Source organism: Marmota marmota, unplaced genomic scaffold (genome assembly GCF_001458135.2).
Source record: "Marmota marmota marmota unplaced genomic scaffold, marMar, whole genome shotgun sequence".
Lineage (NCBI taxonomy): Eukaryota > Metazoa > Chordata > Mammalia > Rodentia > Sciuridae > Marmota > Marmota marmota.
In genome coordinates, this window is record NW_025999862.1 from 2,855,912 (window position 1) to 2,875,123 (window position 19,212).

Genomic DNA, 19,212 nt, shown 5'->3' on the forward strand with positions numbered 1-19,212 from the left:
CACCTCCCGCCAGGTGCCCGTCCTCCTGCCACTTGGTCCACTCCAATCCTGGCTGCACGCTGCCTCCCTCACCCCTTGCCCTCCAGCCTGCTGGACCACTTCTTGCTCGTGCCCAGGCATCAGGACACAGGAGGCAGAAGATGCTGCTCAGGGAGGTTGACCAGTGGGCCACAGGGTGCAGGGCAGGGGTGAGCTGGCCAGGGAGAGCTTGCCACAATTGTCCTTCTGAAGGATTGTGAGTGACTGGCCCCAGTGCAACTGGGCACCAGCCCCTCCCCCTCGCCATACACACAACTTGAAGCATGCTGATCTGTCACTTCTGCCCCTGCTCTTGGGTCCCATTTGGCTCACAAATCATCTCTGCTGAGGAGGTAATCGACAGGTGAGGGACTTCCCACTTGGCACTTTAGGGATGGTGGGAAAGGTACTGCTTGGGGACCTGAAGATCTATGTTCGGATTCCAGCTTTGCCACTTAGTATCTGCATGTGGTCCTGACACTGGAAATGCCTCCTCAGCTGAGAAGTGAGAATAGTCCTCATCCGTATCCTCCCCACCCTCGTCAGAGGATCCAGTGGTGGCAGTGCACTGTTATAAAGTGGCAGGTCCTTCTGTGAACTTCTAGAAGATGGTCAACTCTTTCCCATGTGAGTGTGTGTTTAAAGGAGCCCCTTAAGTCATGGCTGCATGGATAATTATGAGGACCCCCCACAGGCACACGTGATGCCTTCTGGTTACAAAGTTCCTTCCCCATGTGCTGCGCCTGATCCCCCAGGCACCTGCTCAGGAAGACCAGGGAACAGAAGCCACGTGGCGTTTTAAGTGAAAGGGATATGCGGGGACTTAGGTGCTTACAAGAGCATCGATGCCATCGCAGGGGTTGCAGCCTGGACCACCAGTTACTCAGAAAGCCGCCACTGGAAAGCTTCAGTGGAGGGAGTGACTCCCATCATCAGGAAGGCAGAGAACGGGAGGCCATAGGGCAACATTGGAGGCCGAGACGTTTGGCAGAGCTGCGTGGGGGAGTCTGGAGGCTGCTGCAGCTGGGCGTGGCTCTGGGACACTGAGGCAGAAACCCACACCTGCTACCACTCCAGCTTTGACTGACTGATCCTAACTGCAAAGGCTCAAGGGAGTGTGGGCTTATCTTTCCAGCAAGGTGTTCAGTCTCTCAGAGTCTCCATTCCTCCTCTGGAAAATGGGGAGAATAACAGACCACAGGGGAGACACGGAGGGCAGGTCGGAGCAGGGCCTGCCGAATCGAATCATGGACTGTTAGACTTGGGCAAGACCTTGGGGAGTTGCCCATGGTCCCACAGTGACCCTGATGTAGTGTAAAAGATTAAAGCTAGCAGCTGGGGCAGTACAGAATGGCAGGCTGGGTGCAGCGCAGTGGTAGAGTACTTACCTAGCATGTGCGAGGCCCTGGGTTTGATCCCCGGCACCACAGAAAAACAAAACAACAGCAAAAAGAAAAAACAGAATGGCAGTCTGCTGCCAGGACCTGGCAGTTAGTGGAAAATGAAAAGAGAGAGAGAGACAGACCTCGACGGATCAGCCATGCTTTATTAAGCACATTTTCAAGAGAAAAAATGGCAAGTGGTACAAGAGGGATCTGAGCTTTATAGGGTTTAGTGAGACTGATTCACAGCAGAATGTGTTGGGCAGTCGGGGGGACAGTTGTAGATGCAGGATATTGAGGGAGTCCAGAGCCCATGTTTTCCTTCTGTCCCTGGAACCCATTGTCCTCCTTTTCTTCCTGGGGCCTGGGACATGTGTTTAAAAGGATATTTCCATATCCTTCAGTGGGGGTCCTTCTTCCTTCCCTCTCGGTCTTTCATGCATCATCTGTAAAAGTGATTTGAGATGGTCACTTGGTATCTGAGAAGAGGTGGTGGCCATGGTGCATCCTCCAAGCCTGGCAAGGATGTGACTAGACAGGGACCCTCTGGGCAGGCACATCTGGAAGACAAAACCAAACCACAGCACTTCTCTCCTGTCCCTGGATCTGGGTCTCCTGTCTTGGAGGGGAAAAGGCAGCTCCGCCTCCCTGGGCATGGGATTGGCATTTCCCGCTGAGCACAGCCCACTTCCCAGGGAAGGATGACTTGCCCTCCCAGCTGGTGGCCTCCTTAGTCACAGCAGACGCAGCCCCTCTGCACTGCAATCCCTGGCCCAGCACCCACAGAGCGCTGGATTGTGCCCACAGGTGATGCACAATTGGTGGGGGTGTCCTTCAGGCGGAGGCGGTCATTAGTGCTGGGAGCACCTGCTGGCTGTGCGGCCTTGCCCACAGGGGGGCCTGGGGGAGAGCAGACAGGCTTCAACAGCCATGAGTACAAATAAGACGGAGCCCCCCTGCTTGAGGCCAAGAGCAGCTCCTGTTTGCAGCCCCTGCCCCTCATGCGTCCACCCACGGGGAACTAGCAATCCCTGTCTGGGCAAAAGACATTTCATATACTTTGTCTCTGCCTAAATGGCACTCTGTGTGCCAACCACTGTGGCGAGGTGAAGCCTTGATAAACCAGAACTTCCAATTCTCCGGGATCCTGTTGGCAGTCTGCTGGAAGTCCACCAGCAAACAGTAAGAAATTCTTTGACACTTGTTTAAAATACAACAAAACACTTCCAAGCTCTGTTCACCTGCCAGTCTCCGACACCCCCGCCCCAGCTCTGTCTAGACTGCTGGAGAGCAGCCTCGCGCTCTGGGTCTTTGAGCCCAGCCTGGCAGGGATGCCTTCATCAGATGTGAGAGGCTGGCGGAGGCACGGACGTGGCTTCAGGCTGAAGGTCCTACTTGGTGCCAGGCACTGAGCTGAGACACAAAGATAAACAAGGCACATGCTCTGCTCTTGCAGGGCTCCTGGCACCAGGGGGGCCACGCTAGCTGGTGTTTGGTGACCGTCCAGTTTATGCTCAGCTTTTCTCTATAAGCTCTCTTCAAGGATGCTCTTATTTAACCTTCCCTACCACCTTGAGGCACAGGGAGGTTAAAGAACTTGGTCAAGGGCTGGGGATGTGGCTCAAGCGGTAGCGCGCTCGCCTGGCATGCGTGTGGCCCGGGTTCGATCCTCAGCACCACATACAAACAAAGATGTTGTGTCCACTGAAAACTAAAAAATAAATATTAAAATTCTCTCTCTCTCCTTAAAAAAAAAAAAGAACTTGGTCAAGGTCATATCGTGTGGGCAGAGCCAGGATTCCAACGCAAGCAATCTCACTCTAGATCCCCAGCTATTCAGCAAGCGCTTTGAGCAGGGAAAGGAGGGTTTCACACATTAACTGCAGGAAGATTGAAAGCCACAGGGAGGTTATGGAGGAAGCATGTGACTAGTCGGAAGGAGGCTCCCTTGGGGTGGAGGGAATGGTGGAGGGTAATGAGGCAGGTTTCCCAAGGCCCCATAGGGACGCAGTCGTGCACAGAGAGCCAGTGGGGTAGAGCATCCCAGGGTGAAAATGCTCTGCAAGGATTTTCTTTCTTTTTTTTTTTTTTAATTTTTTTTTGTTGGTTGTTCAAAACATTACAAATTTCTTGACATATCATATTCCACACTTTGATTCAAGTGGGTTATGAACTCCCACCTTCACCCCATACACAGATTGCAGAATCACATCAGTTACACATCCATTGATTTACATATTGTCATACTAGTGTCTGTTGTGCTCCGCTGCCTTTTCCATCCTCCACCATCCCCCCTCCCCACCTCTCCCCTCCCCTCCCCTCCTCTCTCTCTACCCCCTCCACTGTATAACCCTGAGGGTCTCCTTCCATTACCATGCAATTTCCCTTCTCTCTCCCTTTCCCTCCCACCTCTCATCCCTGTTAAATGTTAATCTTCTTCTCCTGCTCTTCGTCCCTACTCTGTTCTTAGTTACTCTCCTTATATCAAAGAAGACATTTGGCATTTGTTTTTTAGGGATTGGCTAGCTTCACTTAGCATAATCTGCTCTAATGCCATCCATTTCCCTGTAAATTCTATGATTTTGTCATTTTTTAATGCAGAGTAATACTCCATTGTGTATAAATGCCACATTTTTTTTATCCATTCGTCTATTGAAGGGCATCTAGGTTGGTTCCACAGTCTTGCTATTGTGAACTGTGCTGCTATGAACATCGATGTAGCAGTGTCCCTGTAGCATGCTCTTTTTAGGTCTTTAGGGAATAGACCAAGAAGGGGAATAGCTGGGTCAAATGGTGGCTCCATTCCCAGCTTTCCAAGAAATCTCCATACTGCTTTCCAAATTGGCTGCACCAATCTGCAGTCCCACCAGCAATGTACAAGTGTACCCTTTTCCCCACATCCTCGCCAGCACTTGTTGTTGTTTGACTTCATAATGGCTGCCAATCTTACTGGAGTGAGATGGTATCTTAGGGTGGTTTTGATTTGCATTTCTCTGACAGCTAGAGATGGTGAGCATTTTTTCATGTACTTGTTGATTGACTGTATGTCCTCCTCTGAGAAGTGTCTGTTCAGGTCCTTGGCCCATTTGTTGATTGGGTTGTTTGTTCTCTTATTGTCTAATTTTTTGAGTTCTTTGTATACTCTGGATATTAGGGCTCTATCTGAAGTGTGAGGAGTAAAGATTTGTTCCCAGGGTGTAGGCTCCCTATTTACCTCTCTTATTGTTTCTTTTGCTGAGAAAAAACTTTTTAGTTTGAGTAAGTCCCATTTGTTGATTCTAGTTATTAACTTTTGTGCTATGGGTGTCCTATTGAGGAATTTGGAGCCCGACCCCACCGAATGTAGATCGTAGCCAACTTTTTCTTCTATCAGACGGCGTGTCTCTGATTTGATATCAAGCTCCTTGATCCATTTTGAATTAACTTTTGGCTCTGCAAGGATTTTCACCAGATTCTCTCATAATCTTCACCGAGAATATCAGTGGTGCTCAAATTGCTGACATTCAAATTATCTGGCAAGCTTTTAAGCACCATGTCCCAGACCGTATCCCATGCTAATTCAATCAGAATCTTTAATGGTGGGATTCAGGGTTCAATCTTTAAAACCCTCCACATGATTCCAATGAGCAGGGAAGACAGCCACTGAGCTAGACTAGAATCTTCCATCAACAAGCACCTTCTGCCCCAGCCAGAGGGTCTCTCTTTCTTACTTGGAGGCGTACCTACCCAGAGGGAGTACCATGAACATACACTGCTCAGACCTCATTCCAGCCCCCACAGACGCTGTAAAACCAGCCCCCCTGTGTCTTTGGGGGCGTGCATGTAGCTACCTCTGGAGAAGAGTGACAAGCCCAGCCATGGGAGCTGACAGTTGACTGAAGTGTGACAGAGCTGAGCTCTGGGGACATGCCTCTTATTTCCTTCACCTGTTTGTCCCCAGATCCTAAGCATGGTGCTCTGCTGCCCCAGGCCCCAGAACCCCCTTCCCTAGTTCCCCTTAGCATAGCCTGCTCACTTGGAATTTCTAGAAGAATGATTATTATTAAACATAAGACAGCTAAGAATACAGATAGCAAAACCGTGGGCCAATCCCCAAGTAGGTAAGTTTATGCCAAAGAATCTCAGCATACGTGGAGGGGAAGCAGCCTTAGCTTTGGCCCGCGACCCTACCTGGGTGGGCTACACAAGCTGGCCCAGCCGTTGGAGTGCAGAGGTCCTCGTGGTACTTGCTTGAAATCAGCTACAGTGACAGTGAGGCTGTGGAAATTGAAAATGGACCAATGCTTCAAATCAGGGTTGATTTGTTTTTCCCCGAGGAGTGGACTGTTACATATTAGCCAGCGTGCCAATGGCTAGTCCTCCTCACCACCTGCCCTGGGTTCTGAGCCTTGGCGTCATTGGTGTCCTGGCCACTTCCCTCAGTCTGCACCCCCATCCCCAGCCCATCTCCCCTTCAGCTCATCTTGTTTTCAGGGAGCAGGTCCCTGGGTGGTGCCTGCACTCATCCCACCTGCTGGTTAACCCCGGCCCTTTTCTTCTTTTTCCAATTGTGAGGGAGGCCTTATTTCTCTGAGAGATTGGTACAATTGAATCAGCAACTTTAATTCCCGAGCACAGAGGATTTAGGAAGGAGCCAGCCACATCCCAGGAGAGGCCGTTACCTCTCCACCCTGCGTCCCTGTTCTCCTGCAGACCCAGGCACTTGGCATCCGCCAGCAGATTAGGCGGTTCTCATCCTGAGGTGAGATGTGTGTGCGCGCGCACATGTGCGCGCGCGCACACACACACACACCATCAGCCATGAGAGGGGGAATGGCAAACACTTGAGAGGAGACAGGAAAATTCTCATTCTTTCTGAGGTCCTCCCCAGAGCCTGTCAGCCAGAGCCTGGGGGGGTTGGGAGGGGCACAGTCCTCCCAGCCTCCCAGCAGCGGGAGGGCAGAGTGGCTGCAGCGGAGGAGGGGAGTGTGCAGGATGGGAGGTTAGATAAGGGCCAGGCCTGGGCCCGGCAATTTGAGTTACTCATTTGGCTGTCTCCAGAGAGGCTGAGAAGACCCTGTTGTCTCTGAAAGGAACAGTTGTGATTGGGCCTTGATTGCATGTCACATCTGAAATGAGGAGTCTCCGGAAGGAAGGCCGTGGCCGACAGGCCCACTCCATGCTCCACTGCCCAACTTTGAAGCACAAGCCAGGGCTTTTCTCCTTCATTTTTCTTGCCCTGCCTCTTGCCCTTCAGGGGACAAGAGTGTTTCTGAGTCATTAGTGGATCCTTGGAACACATGGGGTCTTCTGTCCTTTCAGCAAGGCCGCCCACTACACTCTCAGCATCTAGGTAACCGCATCCTCCTTAGAGAGCACCCTAGGGTCCCCTTCACGTCCCCACAGCCCATGAGCAGAAGGGCCATCTTAAAGATGAGAGGAGAGGTTCAGAACCTTGCCTGAGGTTGCAAAGCTTTAAATGACAAACCCAAACTGGGGCCTGGGTCTCTAGCTCTGGCCTGTTCAGCAGTAGACTTAGGCCCCCCCCCCCCAGCTTTCCCTGGAGACTGGAACTCAGCTTGCAGGATCATCAGGGGCCCAGCACATCTTCTGTGGTCCCTAAGGGCAGCGGCTATTCTATTTCTGTTGACTTCCTGCCCCACCCCCACTGGGCTGCTCGGTCCAGGGACTTGTGAAGGTGGGGGAGGCTTAGTCACTGCCCCTACCTGGCAGTGGTATGAGTGTGGCCCAGAAGTGTCCCTGCCAGGTTCCATAGTTTGCCTGCTTGACTCCTGTGGCATTTTGTCATTTTCCCATGTCATTCAGCTCAGCAGGACAACCTTGATCTTAGTGGTTTTGGTCTCCAGAACCAAGAACTACACTGAGGCTGAGGTGCGGGTCAGCCCTGGTTGGAATCAGAGGCTGGCTGACCTCTGCTAGGTGGCCTCTGTGCTGGGAGATCACCACCTCTTGCCACACTCCTGGGCTCAGACTCAGACTTAGTGCCCCTTGGACCTTGGGGATCCACAGATGAAGTACAGCATCCTGAGCATTTTTGTCTTGCTTCTTGGCTGGTCCCACTGGCATGAAACGAGTTTACCAGTCGATATGGCTAATGATCAGTGAGAGGAGTCAGGCTTTCCCCAGTGAAGTAGTGTTCTGTAAATACTGCCCATGCGACTCTGCTCCTGTCGATTACTCTAAGCTTCCCGCAGATACAGGAGCCCAGGGTGGCTGGCTGCACTGGGAGGAGGGTCAAATGAGGTGTGCCATCTATCCTGGTTACAGTCCTTCTTCTCTGCCATGGGACAGTGAGTCTTCAGCCTTACTCCTCACCCAGGACCCAAGGCTTTGAATGGAAGCCTGTTACCCACCCTCTCCATATACTTGGGGACCACAGGAAAGTTAGGGAATCTTCCTCTGGCTTCATAAAAAGATTCTAGACCCTCACATTCTACATTCTGCAGTCATTGGCTGAAAGAGATGGAGCAAACCCCAGAAGCCTTGTGGACTCCTAGCCTCTCATAATCCGGATTAGTGAAAAGTTGAAAACAAGCCCACTGCCCAACAATGGAAGCAGGTGGCACAATCCATAGCATGAATCTGATGGGACCATAAAAAGGTCACCAATTTATAAGTTGAAAAGACAATTACAACATGTTATGAAGACAAGCATGTTATGGCATGGTATCCACGAGGCCGTTTTGGAAGTGTGTGAGTGTGTGTGTACGCATGTGTGTGCATAGACTCTCATAAACACATTAAACAGTTGGAGCCGGCATAGTGGCGCACACCTGTAATCCCAGCAGCTTGGGAGGCTGAGACAGGAGGATCACAAGTTCAAAGCCAGCCTCAGCAAAAGCCAGGCATTAAACAACTCAGCAAGACCCTGGCTCTAAATCAAATACAAAATAAGGCTGGGGATGTGGTTCAGGGTGCCCCTGAGTTCAATCCGCAGTACCTACTCGCCCCCCCCCCCACAAAAAATTTGGGCAGGCCACCTACCAGCACATTCGCAGCGATTAATTCCAGATAGTAGGACATGGTGACTTATTTTTGCTCGTCAGTATTTTCTCACTCTCTGAGTTGGATCACTAATGCTAAAAGGCCCATGTCCTGTCACAACTTTGGCCCCTTGAGACCTGGCCCCTGTCTGGAAAATGTGCACAGAATGGGTCCGACTGGGGATGGGTTCCAACTCTTGAACGTAGCTGTGCTCAGAGTTGAGGAAGCAGCAGTGCACCTAGCGCTGGGTGGTCTCCAGCATGAAGGGACTCATGGTCTAGTTTGGGGGCTACGACCATCCATTCATTCACCCAGTAAGCACTGAGCACCCCAGGGCACTGTCCTAGGTATCACATTCACAGAGGGAACAAACATGCACGAGTTGCCATGTGCCCCGTGCTGGAGTGTGGTATAAAGTGCTAGGAAGTTTGGAGGTGGACCAAGGGGCCTTTGAGCAGGGATTTGAGGAGCAGCAGGACATGAGTGTTTGGGGCTGGGAGTGGCCCACTTACTGAGGGGAGAGTGGAGATTCCTCTCCAGGTGGACCAAAGACCTGCTTCGTGACCATGGGGCTGCTGTGTGTGCTCTGTGGCCAGGGGAGGGTGTTTAACCCCTCCAAACTTCGCTTTTCCCATCTGCCAAATTCAATTCCCCTTCAATTCTCCTTCCCCTCCCCCACTCTCTAGCCATGGCCCCCTCTTGTCGAGATGCTGTGAAGATAAGTGGTCTTTAAACCTCATCTGGAAACTCCCTCTTGGCCTCCTGGGCTTACCCCTTGCTGTTTCGCTCTGCCAGCTTTGACGCATCTGATTTAAATTGCCTGAGTGACTTGAGCGGTTCAAATGGGAAAGAGATGCAGCTACTGCCTGCTTTGCACCTATGAGAGCCTCCATTGTCCTTTAGCAGCGTGGGTCAGAAGAGGTCACTGACCTGGAGAGGCTAGTTCCGTGTAGATGTGGAAAGAGAGGCTGAGACCCAGGTGGTGCGTGCTCCAAGGCTGGGCTGTCCCTGGTCTGTGCGCCATGCTCTGCAACACCAGCACTCCAGGGAAACTTTCCTGCCCTCAGGAGCCCAGCCACTCTGCAGGCTGCTGGCCTCCCTGGCTGAGGGACAGAGGAGTCAGAGTCCAACAGGGGAGGAGTCCTCACCAACTCCCCGGTTCAGCCCCCTCTGGAGAAACTGAGCCAGGACAAGTAGTCCCCAGTGTCAGAAGAGGAGACCGAGTGGAGAAGCAGGTCTAAGCCCCCATCTCTGAGGTCGGGTGTCTTGAAAGTCAAGGTCAGGAGGCCCTCAGCCAGGCTCCAGCCCAAGTTGAGTGGCTTGGTGCGACCTGCCTGTCCTGATCACTTCTGGGGACTGCTGGTCAGTGAAAGGAGCAGACTTTGGCCTTGGCTTGCCCCCCCCCCACCCCCGAGTGCATGATGAGCACATGGGCTTTAGGATCGGGAACTCCTGCCCCCATTCCTCACTGGCTTGGTGGCCTTGGCCACCAAGAATCTGAGGTTCAGTTTCCTTATCTGCAAGGTGGATCCCTGTGAGGAACCACCTAGAATAGGACCTCAAATATCGGTTCCCAGGGGTTCCTCTTTTTTTTTTTTTAATATTTTTTAGAAGTTGCTTCCTCCCACCATGCCTCAGTGTCCTCAACTTTGAGGGTCCTCCCAACTCTGATGGTCTCTCTCGTGATCTCTGTACCCCGGGCAACAGCCCATGAGCATGAGGGCGTCAAGGAACTCTCTGGCTGGGTCTCTCAGATCCCAGCAAGGCCAGTCGGGGGCTCTGACCTCCTGTGGGCGGTGGTGAGGGAGCTGTGGCACTTCCAGGAGAAAACCAAGGCTAGCCCTCCTCTTTCTCACGTTAGCGGTCAGCTCAGACTAGTTGCTGGACCAGCTCTGTGGACTTGTCCCTTGGGTCTTGGGTGGTGCTGCTCTGCTGGCCCTAGACTAGTAACAGGGAGCAAGGAACTGACCCTTGTTGAATGTCTATTGCTGGCCAACTGCACGCGGGCATCTTGTTGATTTCCGGTGGCCTCCCTGCAAAGTGGGCAGTATGACCTCATTTTACAGGTGAGACACCTCAGGCTCAGAGACCCTGCTTAAAGCAGTTCAGTCCTAGAAAAGTCAGGAAAAGTCAGTCTGTAGGACTCCAAAGATCAGCTCGTGCATCTTCACCACCACCCAGTCCCCACCTCGCCCAAAGAAGGTAGTGGTATTATTGGGCTGCAGGCTGCAAAAGTATCCAGGACAAAAAGGCACAGATTTGTTCTATCCTGGGATCCAGAGCAGAACAAGGAGGCACAGAAGATTCTGGAATCAATTTGAGTACATTTCCAGGAAAATCAGAAGATGCCTATAACTGGGAACTTACAGGGAACTGAAACCCTGTAATGCTGTCCTCTCTTCTCTTGGAGAAAATGTCCTTGGGCTGTGGAGGGGGTCGTTCCTAGCTAGGTGGCCCAAGGAACCAAGAGCTTTGATTGAACCCAGGGGTGCTTTACCCTGAGCCACATCTCTAGTCTTTTTTATTTTTTATTTGGAGACAGAGTTTTGCTAAGTTGCTGAGGCTGACCTCAAACTTAGGATCCTCCTGCCTCAGCCTCCTGACTCATTGCTCCTTTGATGGAGCTATCCATTCTGTCCCTGGGATTACAGGTGTGAGCCACTGTGCTTGGGGAAGCCAAACACTCTTGTAGGGCCCAAGAAACCCTGTAGACACAGACTGGTTTCTTCCTTCCTTCCTTCCTTTCTTTCTTTTCTGTTTCGGTTTGGGTTTTTATTATTGTTGTTTGTTTGTTTTTTAAGTTTTTGACATGCCATGTGACCCATAGACTGTTTTCTGTCTCCCTTAACTTAGGGGACTCCTTGGAGGGTTCTCAGGCTGCAGGAGGGTGGCACATGCCAGGCTGGGTACCCGTGGATGATGGCGTACTGGGCCTGGGTCTGGCCCAGCCTGGCTGGCTACATTCTCTTCCAGCACTAGCCCCTGGCAGTGTTCCCTTGGGTAAGTCACTTAACCTCTCTGTCCTTCATTCTTACTTGTCAGATGGAGATAATGACAGTGCTCCTCATTCTGCCGTCGTGAGGAGTCAGTAAGTTCATTGACACAAAGAGCGCACTCAGGCACTCATACGTTACTTATAAAACCACCACCAACAACAAAACTTGACCCAGCGCGGAGATCCAAGGCCCAGAGCCCTGTAGGCTCCCACTGTATGGGAAGCCCCATCGGCACGGAGCCACCTGCCCATTCAGGGTTAAGCCTTTGGGTTGCTCTCTCCCCTCCACACTCACCTCGCCTGGTCCATCATGAACATTATGGAGCATCCTCTGAGCTAGGTGGCAGCACAGCCCAGCCCTGCTTCTTAACGGCTGTGCGTCATTGAGACAGATTTTTCCAGCCTCAGTCTCCTCGTCTGTAAAGTGGGTAGAAGAACACCTGTGGGGCTCTCCCCACGGCTGCGGAGGATCAAGCCTGGAAGTGCTTCGCAAACCTGAGTGTGGGTGCAGATATGAGAAACTGTCCTGAGCGCGTGGCTTCCCCTTGCCCTCACCCCCCAAGAGAGGTAGCAAGTAGCTACATCCAACCAGTTACCAAGCCCAGCGAGGAGGACGGTGTCTGTCTTCAGGTGGGCTCTGTCCAGAGGGTAGAAGGCAGAGCCCACCCTGTTCCTGGGTGGTGGAGCCCCAGGCACTACCACCCCTTCCTGTGGTGCACAAGGCACGGGGAGGGGAGGGGATTGCAGAAACATGCTGAAGGTCAGGGTCTGGGTGTGCGTCGGCCTGGAGGGGGGTGGGCAGGTCTAGGCGGTCTCTGTTGGAAGCCCCTGGAGAGGAAGCGTGGCTGGGGTTCCCAGTAGACTTGGCGGGTATTCTAGAGACCAGTTAGGCAGAGTACACACACATCCTTTGATGGAGCAGTCCATTCTGCCCCTGGACATACGTGTGGAGACATTCTCCTTAGGAACAGATGGGGCCCCCCGAGTGTCCGTGCTGGCACAGTAGAGAGGAAGCAAGGGGGACACACTGCACTGGACATTCAAAGGCAGCGGTGTGTGGGCATGGGGCCTTGGGGCTGGGTGGGACACCACGCAGCACTGTTATACCAGGCATGAATACCCTTCCCCTGAGGGGACCCAGACTTATTGGAGAGATGGCTGGCCCTGGGGCTGCCGCAGGGGAAGGCTCACAGTGAGACTACTAGAAAGTAATGAAGTAGCCAGGCACGCTGGTGCACACCTGTAATCCCAGTGGCTCTGGAGGCTGAGACAGAAGGATCACAAGTTCATGGCCAACCTCAGCAAATTACCGAGGCCCTAGGCAACTTGGTGAGACTCTGTCTCAAAATGAAAAATAATAAGGGCTGGGGATATAGCTCAGTGATAGATTGTCCCTGGGTTAAATCCCCAGTATACAATCAATCAACCAAGGAAGGAAGGAAGTATATCCCCCAAATGCTGGAAGCATGTCAAAATCACAGGAAGGGCCAGTGGTAGACCGTATTCCTGGCACGTACAGGGCCCTGGGTTCAGTGCCTAGCACTGAAGGAAAAACAGACACAGGACCCAGGTTGACAGGGTTCCCACTGGACAACCCTGGGACAATTTCAGCACCAAATAAATGCTAGTTAAATTGTAAATCACTAGATGCGTAGGATTCCATATTGATAATAAATAGAAGAGGGAAGGCTGGCTTTCCTTAGAGTGTCAAGGTTCTGTTCGTGAGGGAAAGATCATAATTTTGCAAACACCATAAAGATCAGATTGGCAAGAATCAGCAGTGGATGCTAAATCCAGGGCAATGGAGGCTAAATGTTGGTGAGCAGCAGGATATTTACATATTTACATGCTCTTGAGAGTATTCCCACAGACTTCTTGATGGGGGGGACGACACAGCAGTAATTGTGCAGTGGAGAAATGGAGAAATCGCGCACCACTCTGACAAGTGATCAGAACACAGATTAAAGATGGACTCCATGTGCCCCTCAGCGTGATGTCCCAAGGAGGACACCCGCTGTGCAGTCCTTCAGGCTGAGGATGCCTCCCCCCTGCCCCCATCTCATCATGACAAACACCAAATCAAAGAACCTTCATCTTTCAGATTAGGAAAGTAAGACCCAGGGCGGGTGGTAGAGTTGGTGAAGCTGGGCCCCCAGTTGGGTTTATTAATTTCCGAGTCTGTCCTATGCTACGCTGCCTCTTCATTTAGAAATCTGTATGTTGGACCTTGAATTAATCAGATCATTATATTTGTTACCAAGTGGCATTTTGGATGAGTCTTGAGAAATGCCCTAGTATCTTTACATAAATTGAGTGGCTGACAATTTGAAGCTTGATTTCCACTACAGCAGTAACAGGAGATCGGTTTGTTTTGATTCCAGAGAACATTTCACCCTTGGATGTTGACCCCAGGCCCAGCTGGGAACTTCCACAGAGCTTGGACAGGGCAGTGACATAGGACCGGCGCGGTGTCCAGGGTCCAGAGTCCTGGTAAAGCCAAGTTTTAACTGACTTCCTTCGGTGAAGCCACGTTAATTCTTGCTCCTCCTGTGGGGACTCCTCAGGGGCATAATGGACCGGATTATGTGATAGAGAATGGTGTTCCCATGGTTAATAAGAATCTCCACTTGCATAAAGCAAATGATATCCTATGCTTTTATAACCATGTCAAAATGAATTCTAATGTTATCTATAACAAAAAGGAGCTAAAAAAATTTTTTTTCCACAGGCACCCTCTTTTCTCTCAGTAGAAGTGTTCTTAACTTCATGCATATAATATTCTTGGAGATGTTAAGATATGATTCACTTTTTTGTTTGGTACTGAGGTGTTTAATCACTGAACTACATCCCCAGTGCTTTTTATTTTATTTTATTTTTTAAAATGTTTTTTTAGTTGTAGAGGGACGCACGATATCTTTGTTTATTAACTTATTTTTCATGCAGTGCTGAGGATGATCCCAGTGCCTCACACATGCTAGGCAAGTGCTCTGCCCCTGAGCCCCAGCCCCAGCCCCCCTTTTTATTTATTTATTAATTTTTAGTTTTCGGCAGACACAACATCTTTGTTTGTATGTGGTGCTGAGGATCGAACCCGGGCCGCACGCATGCCAGGCGAGCACGCTACCGCTTGAGCCACATCCCCAGCCCCCCCTTTTTGTTTTTTATCTTGAGACAAAGTTTTGCTAAGTTGCTGATGGACTTGCTAAGATGCAAGAGACTAGCCCCTGAATTTGAGATCCTCTTGCCTCAGCCTCCAAATGACTGGGATAACTGGCATGCACCACTGCGCCCTGCTAAGATGTAATTCACATGCTATACATTTCACACATTTGAATTGTACAATTCAGTGGGCATAGCATAGCACAGTGTTAATTTTTAAAATTTTGACACTATAAAGAACAAAGTTTGCCATTTTCTTAAAAAATATTTTTTTAGTTGTCAATAGATCTTTATTTATGTGTGGTGCTGAGAATCAAACCCCGTGCTTCACACATGCTAGGCAAGCGCTCTACCACTGAGCTATGACCCCAGCCCCAAATTTGCCATTTTACGTTTTTAAGCCTGTCACTCAGTGGCATTAATTACCTTGATGGTGCCATGTACTTATTATCACTGTCCATTTCCAAACTGTTTCTGTCACCTTAACAGAAATTGTAACCACTCCCCATTGCTCCTTCTCCCGACCACTGGTCACCTTGACTGTACTTTCTGAGTTCATGAGTTGGACTATTCTAGATTCCTTATAAATGGATTCACACAGTATTTGCCCTTCTGCACTTGTCTTCTTTCATTAGCATGTCAGACCCGCTGACAATCTGTAATTCCTGGTACAGCAGAGATGCTTAAGAAAGACACGTGCACACACACACATTCAGTAGAAAATGAGCACCGTCTGTACTTTTTTCTCTCCTTCTTTTATACAGCATTGTTAATTAAAACACGGGGAAAGAAAAAACATCCTTTCGGCAGCTTAATCCTTACAAGCATGGATAAACATTCTCAGGAAAACTTTGTATATGGTCACAGTGGTCCATGTTTCTTATCAATTAACTTGTGGTTAGTTATTCCCATGCAAACACACACACACACACACACACACACATATAAAATTTTACACTTGGCAGATCATTCTTTTATCTTCTTAAGACAGCAACAAGGACACAGTTCGAAGAGTTCATACTTTCTCACAGAACTCCTTGTTTTGCTAAGCACAACAAAACTTAACACTTTGTGTGCGTGAGCACACATTAGCACAACATTTTCAAGTTTCATCCATGATAAAACATGTATCAGAATTTTCCCCTTTTTATGGTTGAGTATATTCCATTACGTGCACATACCACATTTTTGTTTCTCCATGAGGCTGTTGTGGATTGTGCTGCTATGAACAGTCACGAAATAGCTTTTGAGGACCCTGTCTTTAACTCTTTCAGTTCCACCTAGAAGTCAGATTGCTGGTTTATGTAGCAATCCTATGTTTAACCTTTGAGAAAGCCAGTTTTTATTTGGAAGGATGCTTCCCTCCATGGCCCTCGGGCACCAGGTGCTGAGCCCCAAGGGCAAGGGGCAGGGAGAGCTGCCCTTCACCGCCATGTGGTCCAAGTCTTGCTGCTGCACTGTCCTCTGCCCCGCCTACCTGCCCCCACCCCCTCTGACCTGTCCCTTTCTCCCCAGCAGATGTGCCCGTGGAGAAGCTGGCCGCCATGCCCGCCCTACGCAGCGTCAACCTCCGCTCCAACCCTCTGAATGCCGAGGTGCGCGTGATCGCCCCGCCACTCATCAAGTTTGATATGCTCATGTCTCCAGAGGGTGCACGGGCCCCTCCACCTTAGACCACCCTCCTCATTACCATCCCAGGGACAGAGGCCATTGGCCTGTCACCTGAAAGGAGGGAGGCCCATGGGAGGCTAAGCTGGGGGGCTGAGGGTGGGTAGGCCAAACAGAGTGTGGCGGGAGTAGGGTGCAGCGAGTCCAGGATAGCTAGTTTAGAGCAGTAGAGGCCCTGGAGCATTGAGAAGGAGGAGGCTGAGTGGGGGCTGGAGCCTGGATAGTGGGCACACAGCTGCTGTGCAAACTTGGGCAGATCCCCTACCCTCTCTGAGCCTTGTTGCTTGGGAGGAGGGATCCTGGCAGAGGGCTTTGGCCTCCTTTAGAATCCTTGGAGGTTTTAGCTTCAAATCACCAGGCGCCCTCTGAGCCCACAGATGAGTGCAGCTGAGCATCTTCTGGGCCTCCGTGGGCTGGAGGCCTTGTTTCTAGTGCTGAGAGCCAATGGCTTCCCTGAGAGGAGTGGAAGACAACCCTCCACCTGCTGCTTCCTGAGAACTGAGGATGAAGCCTTTCGCCATGCCCCTCCTTCACCACCTGGCTCCCTGGGCCGGCAGGAGCCTGAGCCGGAGACCCGAGAAGGCCGTGGCCTCGAACAGGGCAAGACGTTCTGCAGACACCATGCACCCTGAGGATGGACCCTGGGGAGAAATCAGGGCAGCTCTGTCCTTCCTTTTGATGAAGACTGAGTGGGCAGGAAGTTCTGAGCACTCCACACCTCCCCAGGGAAGAACTGTCCAGCTGTGCCTGGTCCTTACCCCTGAGCTGCAGGAGAGGTGGCCCAGGGACAACAATGCCATTTGTGTCTGTGGCTATGGTCCGAGTAATTAGCTGCCCCCCCCCACACACGGTCTCTCTCCCTTGTCATGGCCCCTTGGGGGCAGAAGACACTGCGGATCGTTGGCTCCAGAGCTACTACCCTGCTGACCTGGCCATTGTGAGGTCCTCACCTGGATTCTAGGGTTTGGCCAGGGAGTATGGTGACCAGCCATCCTGGCTTGTCAGGGACTGAAGGTTTCCTGGGATGTGGGGCTTTCAGTGATAAAACTGGGGCAAGTCGAGATGGCAGGCCCCCCACCTGGCTCTTGCTTTCTGGTAAACAGTGCTTTGGAGAACCCCGACTTTCTGATGCCCCAGGTGGCTACATCTCACTTTCTCATGGGAGGAACAAGGGCTTCCCCAGAGCCCACCTGCTCTGCACCTAGGTGTGGATCTGTGCAGACCCCTGAGGCCTTGGGCAGAGCTGGGCCACTTACCACACCTACAGTCTGGCTCTCCAGAGGTCTGACCACCAGTCAGAGCAGTAGCCTGTCTCAGAGGCGCCCCATGTGCTTCCCCCTTCCAGGTCTCCTATGTCTTGGCAAGGAGCTGACATTGTTGGTCACTGAATACTTAGTGTCCCAAGAGAGAGACCTTGTCCATTCTGCTCATATCTCAAGGCCTTCCTGTCCTTCTGAAAGAGGGTTTCCAGGGCTGCTGAGTTCAGCTGTGGACACTGGGCAGGTGGGGGCTACAGTGCAGTCCGGGCTGGGCTGCCCCCCACCCCCCACCCCCCGTGCTCTGGAGCCGGGTCTCTCCTGGTGGAAGAGGCCATCTCATGGCCAGAGCCTTGCACCTCGAAGCATGATCTGAGGGCCAGCAACGGCTGCATCACCTGGGAGCTTGTTTGCAACGCAGGATCCTGGGCCCACCGCAGTCTTCCTGCAGCAGAATCCTCATTTTAATAAGATTCCCAGCTGATTCCTACAAGTATGTTATAGTTTGAGAAATGAGGGCCTAGGGGTGACCCTGGGCATGTCCTCGGGTTGGAGGGCAAAGGCTTTCTCGGTTCTCCCCTGCCACCCCCAGGGATGTGAGTCTGGGCTCAGCCTCCTTCCAACCCAGCCCTGGGAGACCCGTAGCCTCTTGGATCTCTCCAGAGTCTGCATGACACTCCCTTTGAAGGGGGTGATCGCATCACCAGGAGATGAGGGTTGGGTGTGCGTGGCCATCTGGATCCTACCTCTGGTTCACCCCTGCATGCCAGGCGGCCTGCTCCAGGTCCTATCCCTGGCCCTGTGAGAGGCTGCTTCTGGAAGTTCCTTCTACTCTGCTTAGACAGCAGGCCCTTGCCTCTCTGGGAAAGCGTGGGCAGTCGGAGGAGCTCCCAAATCCAGGCTCACAGTGTGAGCGAGCCCTTAGCTTCAATCTGCAATAAAGAATGTGTTGGTTCCCTCTGCCTCCAGGTGGTGTTTGATTGGTTCTCCTCACACAGACCACCAGGAGCCCAATGTCACCAGCCCACATGCCAAGAGGGGCTGTTCCTCTGGTGAAAACACAAGGGAAAGGAAGCTCGATGGGGACACTCAGAATAGCCCCGTGTGGGTGGAGGCACAGTCAAGCGGAGTGGATGCCTCACCTGAGGAAGGATGAAGGGACCTACTCTCCCCATGACGCCCTTAGTGGTGCCAAACATTTTGTCCATAGTAACTCATTCCTCTGGTCCATGGTTCTCAAAGAAGGGTCTCCGGGGAGGCAGCAGGAGCTAACAAAGGAGCTGTTTAGAAATAGAAATCCTCAGGCCAGGCTCGGGGGTGCAGGCCTGTAATCCCAGCGACTAGGGAGGCTGGGGAAGGAGGATCACAGGTTGGAGACTGTAATGAAACCGTTTCATAAAAGAGGAGGGTGGGGCAGACTGGGGATGTAGCTTAGCACCCCAGGTTCAATCCCTAGTACAACAACTAATTTAAAAAAAAAAAAAAAATATATATATATATATATATATACTATNTATATATATATATTTTTTTTTTGTTATAGATGGACACAATATCTTTGTTTTTTAATTTTATGTGGTGCTAAGGATGGAACCCAGGGCCTTGCACCCTGCAAGGCAAGCGCTCTACCACTGAGCTACAGCCCCAGCCCCCAAAAAATAATTTTTAAAAGAAGAAAGGAATACAAATGTGCAGCCCCACCCCAGGCCTGTAGTCAGAAACACAGGGGTGGGGTATTGGAGGGTTAAGC

At 51.3% G+C, this 19,212-nt stretch overlaps 1 protein-coding gene and 1 long non-coding RNA gene across 9 annotated transcripts in view; one reads left to right on the top strand and one right to left on the bottom strand.

Moving 5' to 3' along the window:
* The window catches only part of Lrrc20 (leucine rich repeat containing 20), a 103,900-nt gene extending 85,482 nt beyond the window's left edge, over nt 1-18,418 (top strand). For 6 of the 8 annotated variants that reach the window (XM_048809471.1, XM_048809517.1, XM_048809475.1 and 3 more), the window contains 2 exons: nt 16,054-16,133; nt 16,584-18,418. In XM_048809471.1, coding sequence (XP_048665428.1) covers nt 16,054-16,133; nt 16,584-16,838 — 335 coding nt within the window. In that variant the 3' untranslated portion in view covers nt 16,839-18,418. Of the gene's footprint in view, nt 1-16,053 lie in introns of all 8 variants that reach the window. The other 2 variants (XM_048809505.1, XM_048809510.1) reach the window with 2 other exon arrangements.
* On the bottom strand, nt 1,545-9,738 carry LOC107154815. Its single transcript, XR_001505118.2, has 2 exons — nt 9,315-9,738; nt 1,545-1,846 (listed from the first exon to the last, which is right to left on the bottom strand). It is a non-coding gene; the product is annotated as an uncharacterized LOC107154815 (long non-coding RNA).
* Nucleotides 18,419-19,212: the final 794 nt, after the last annotated feature.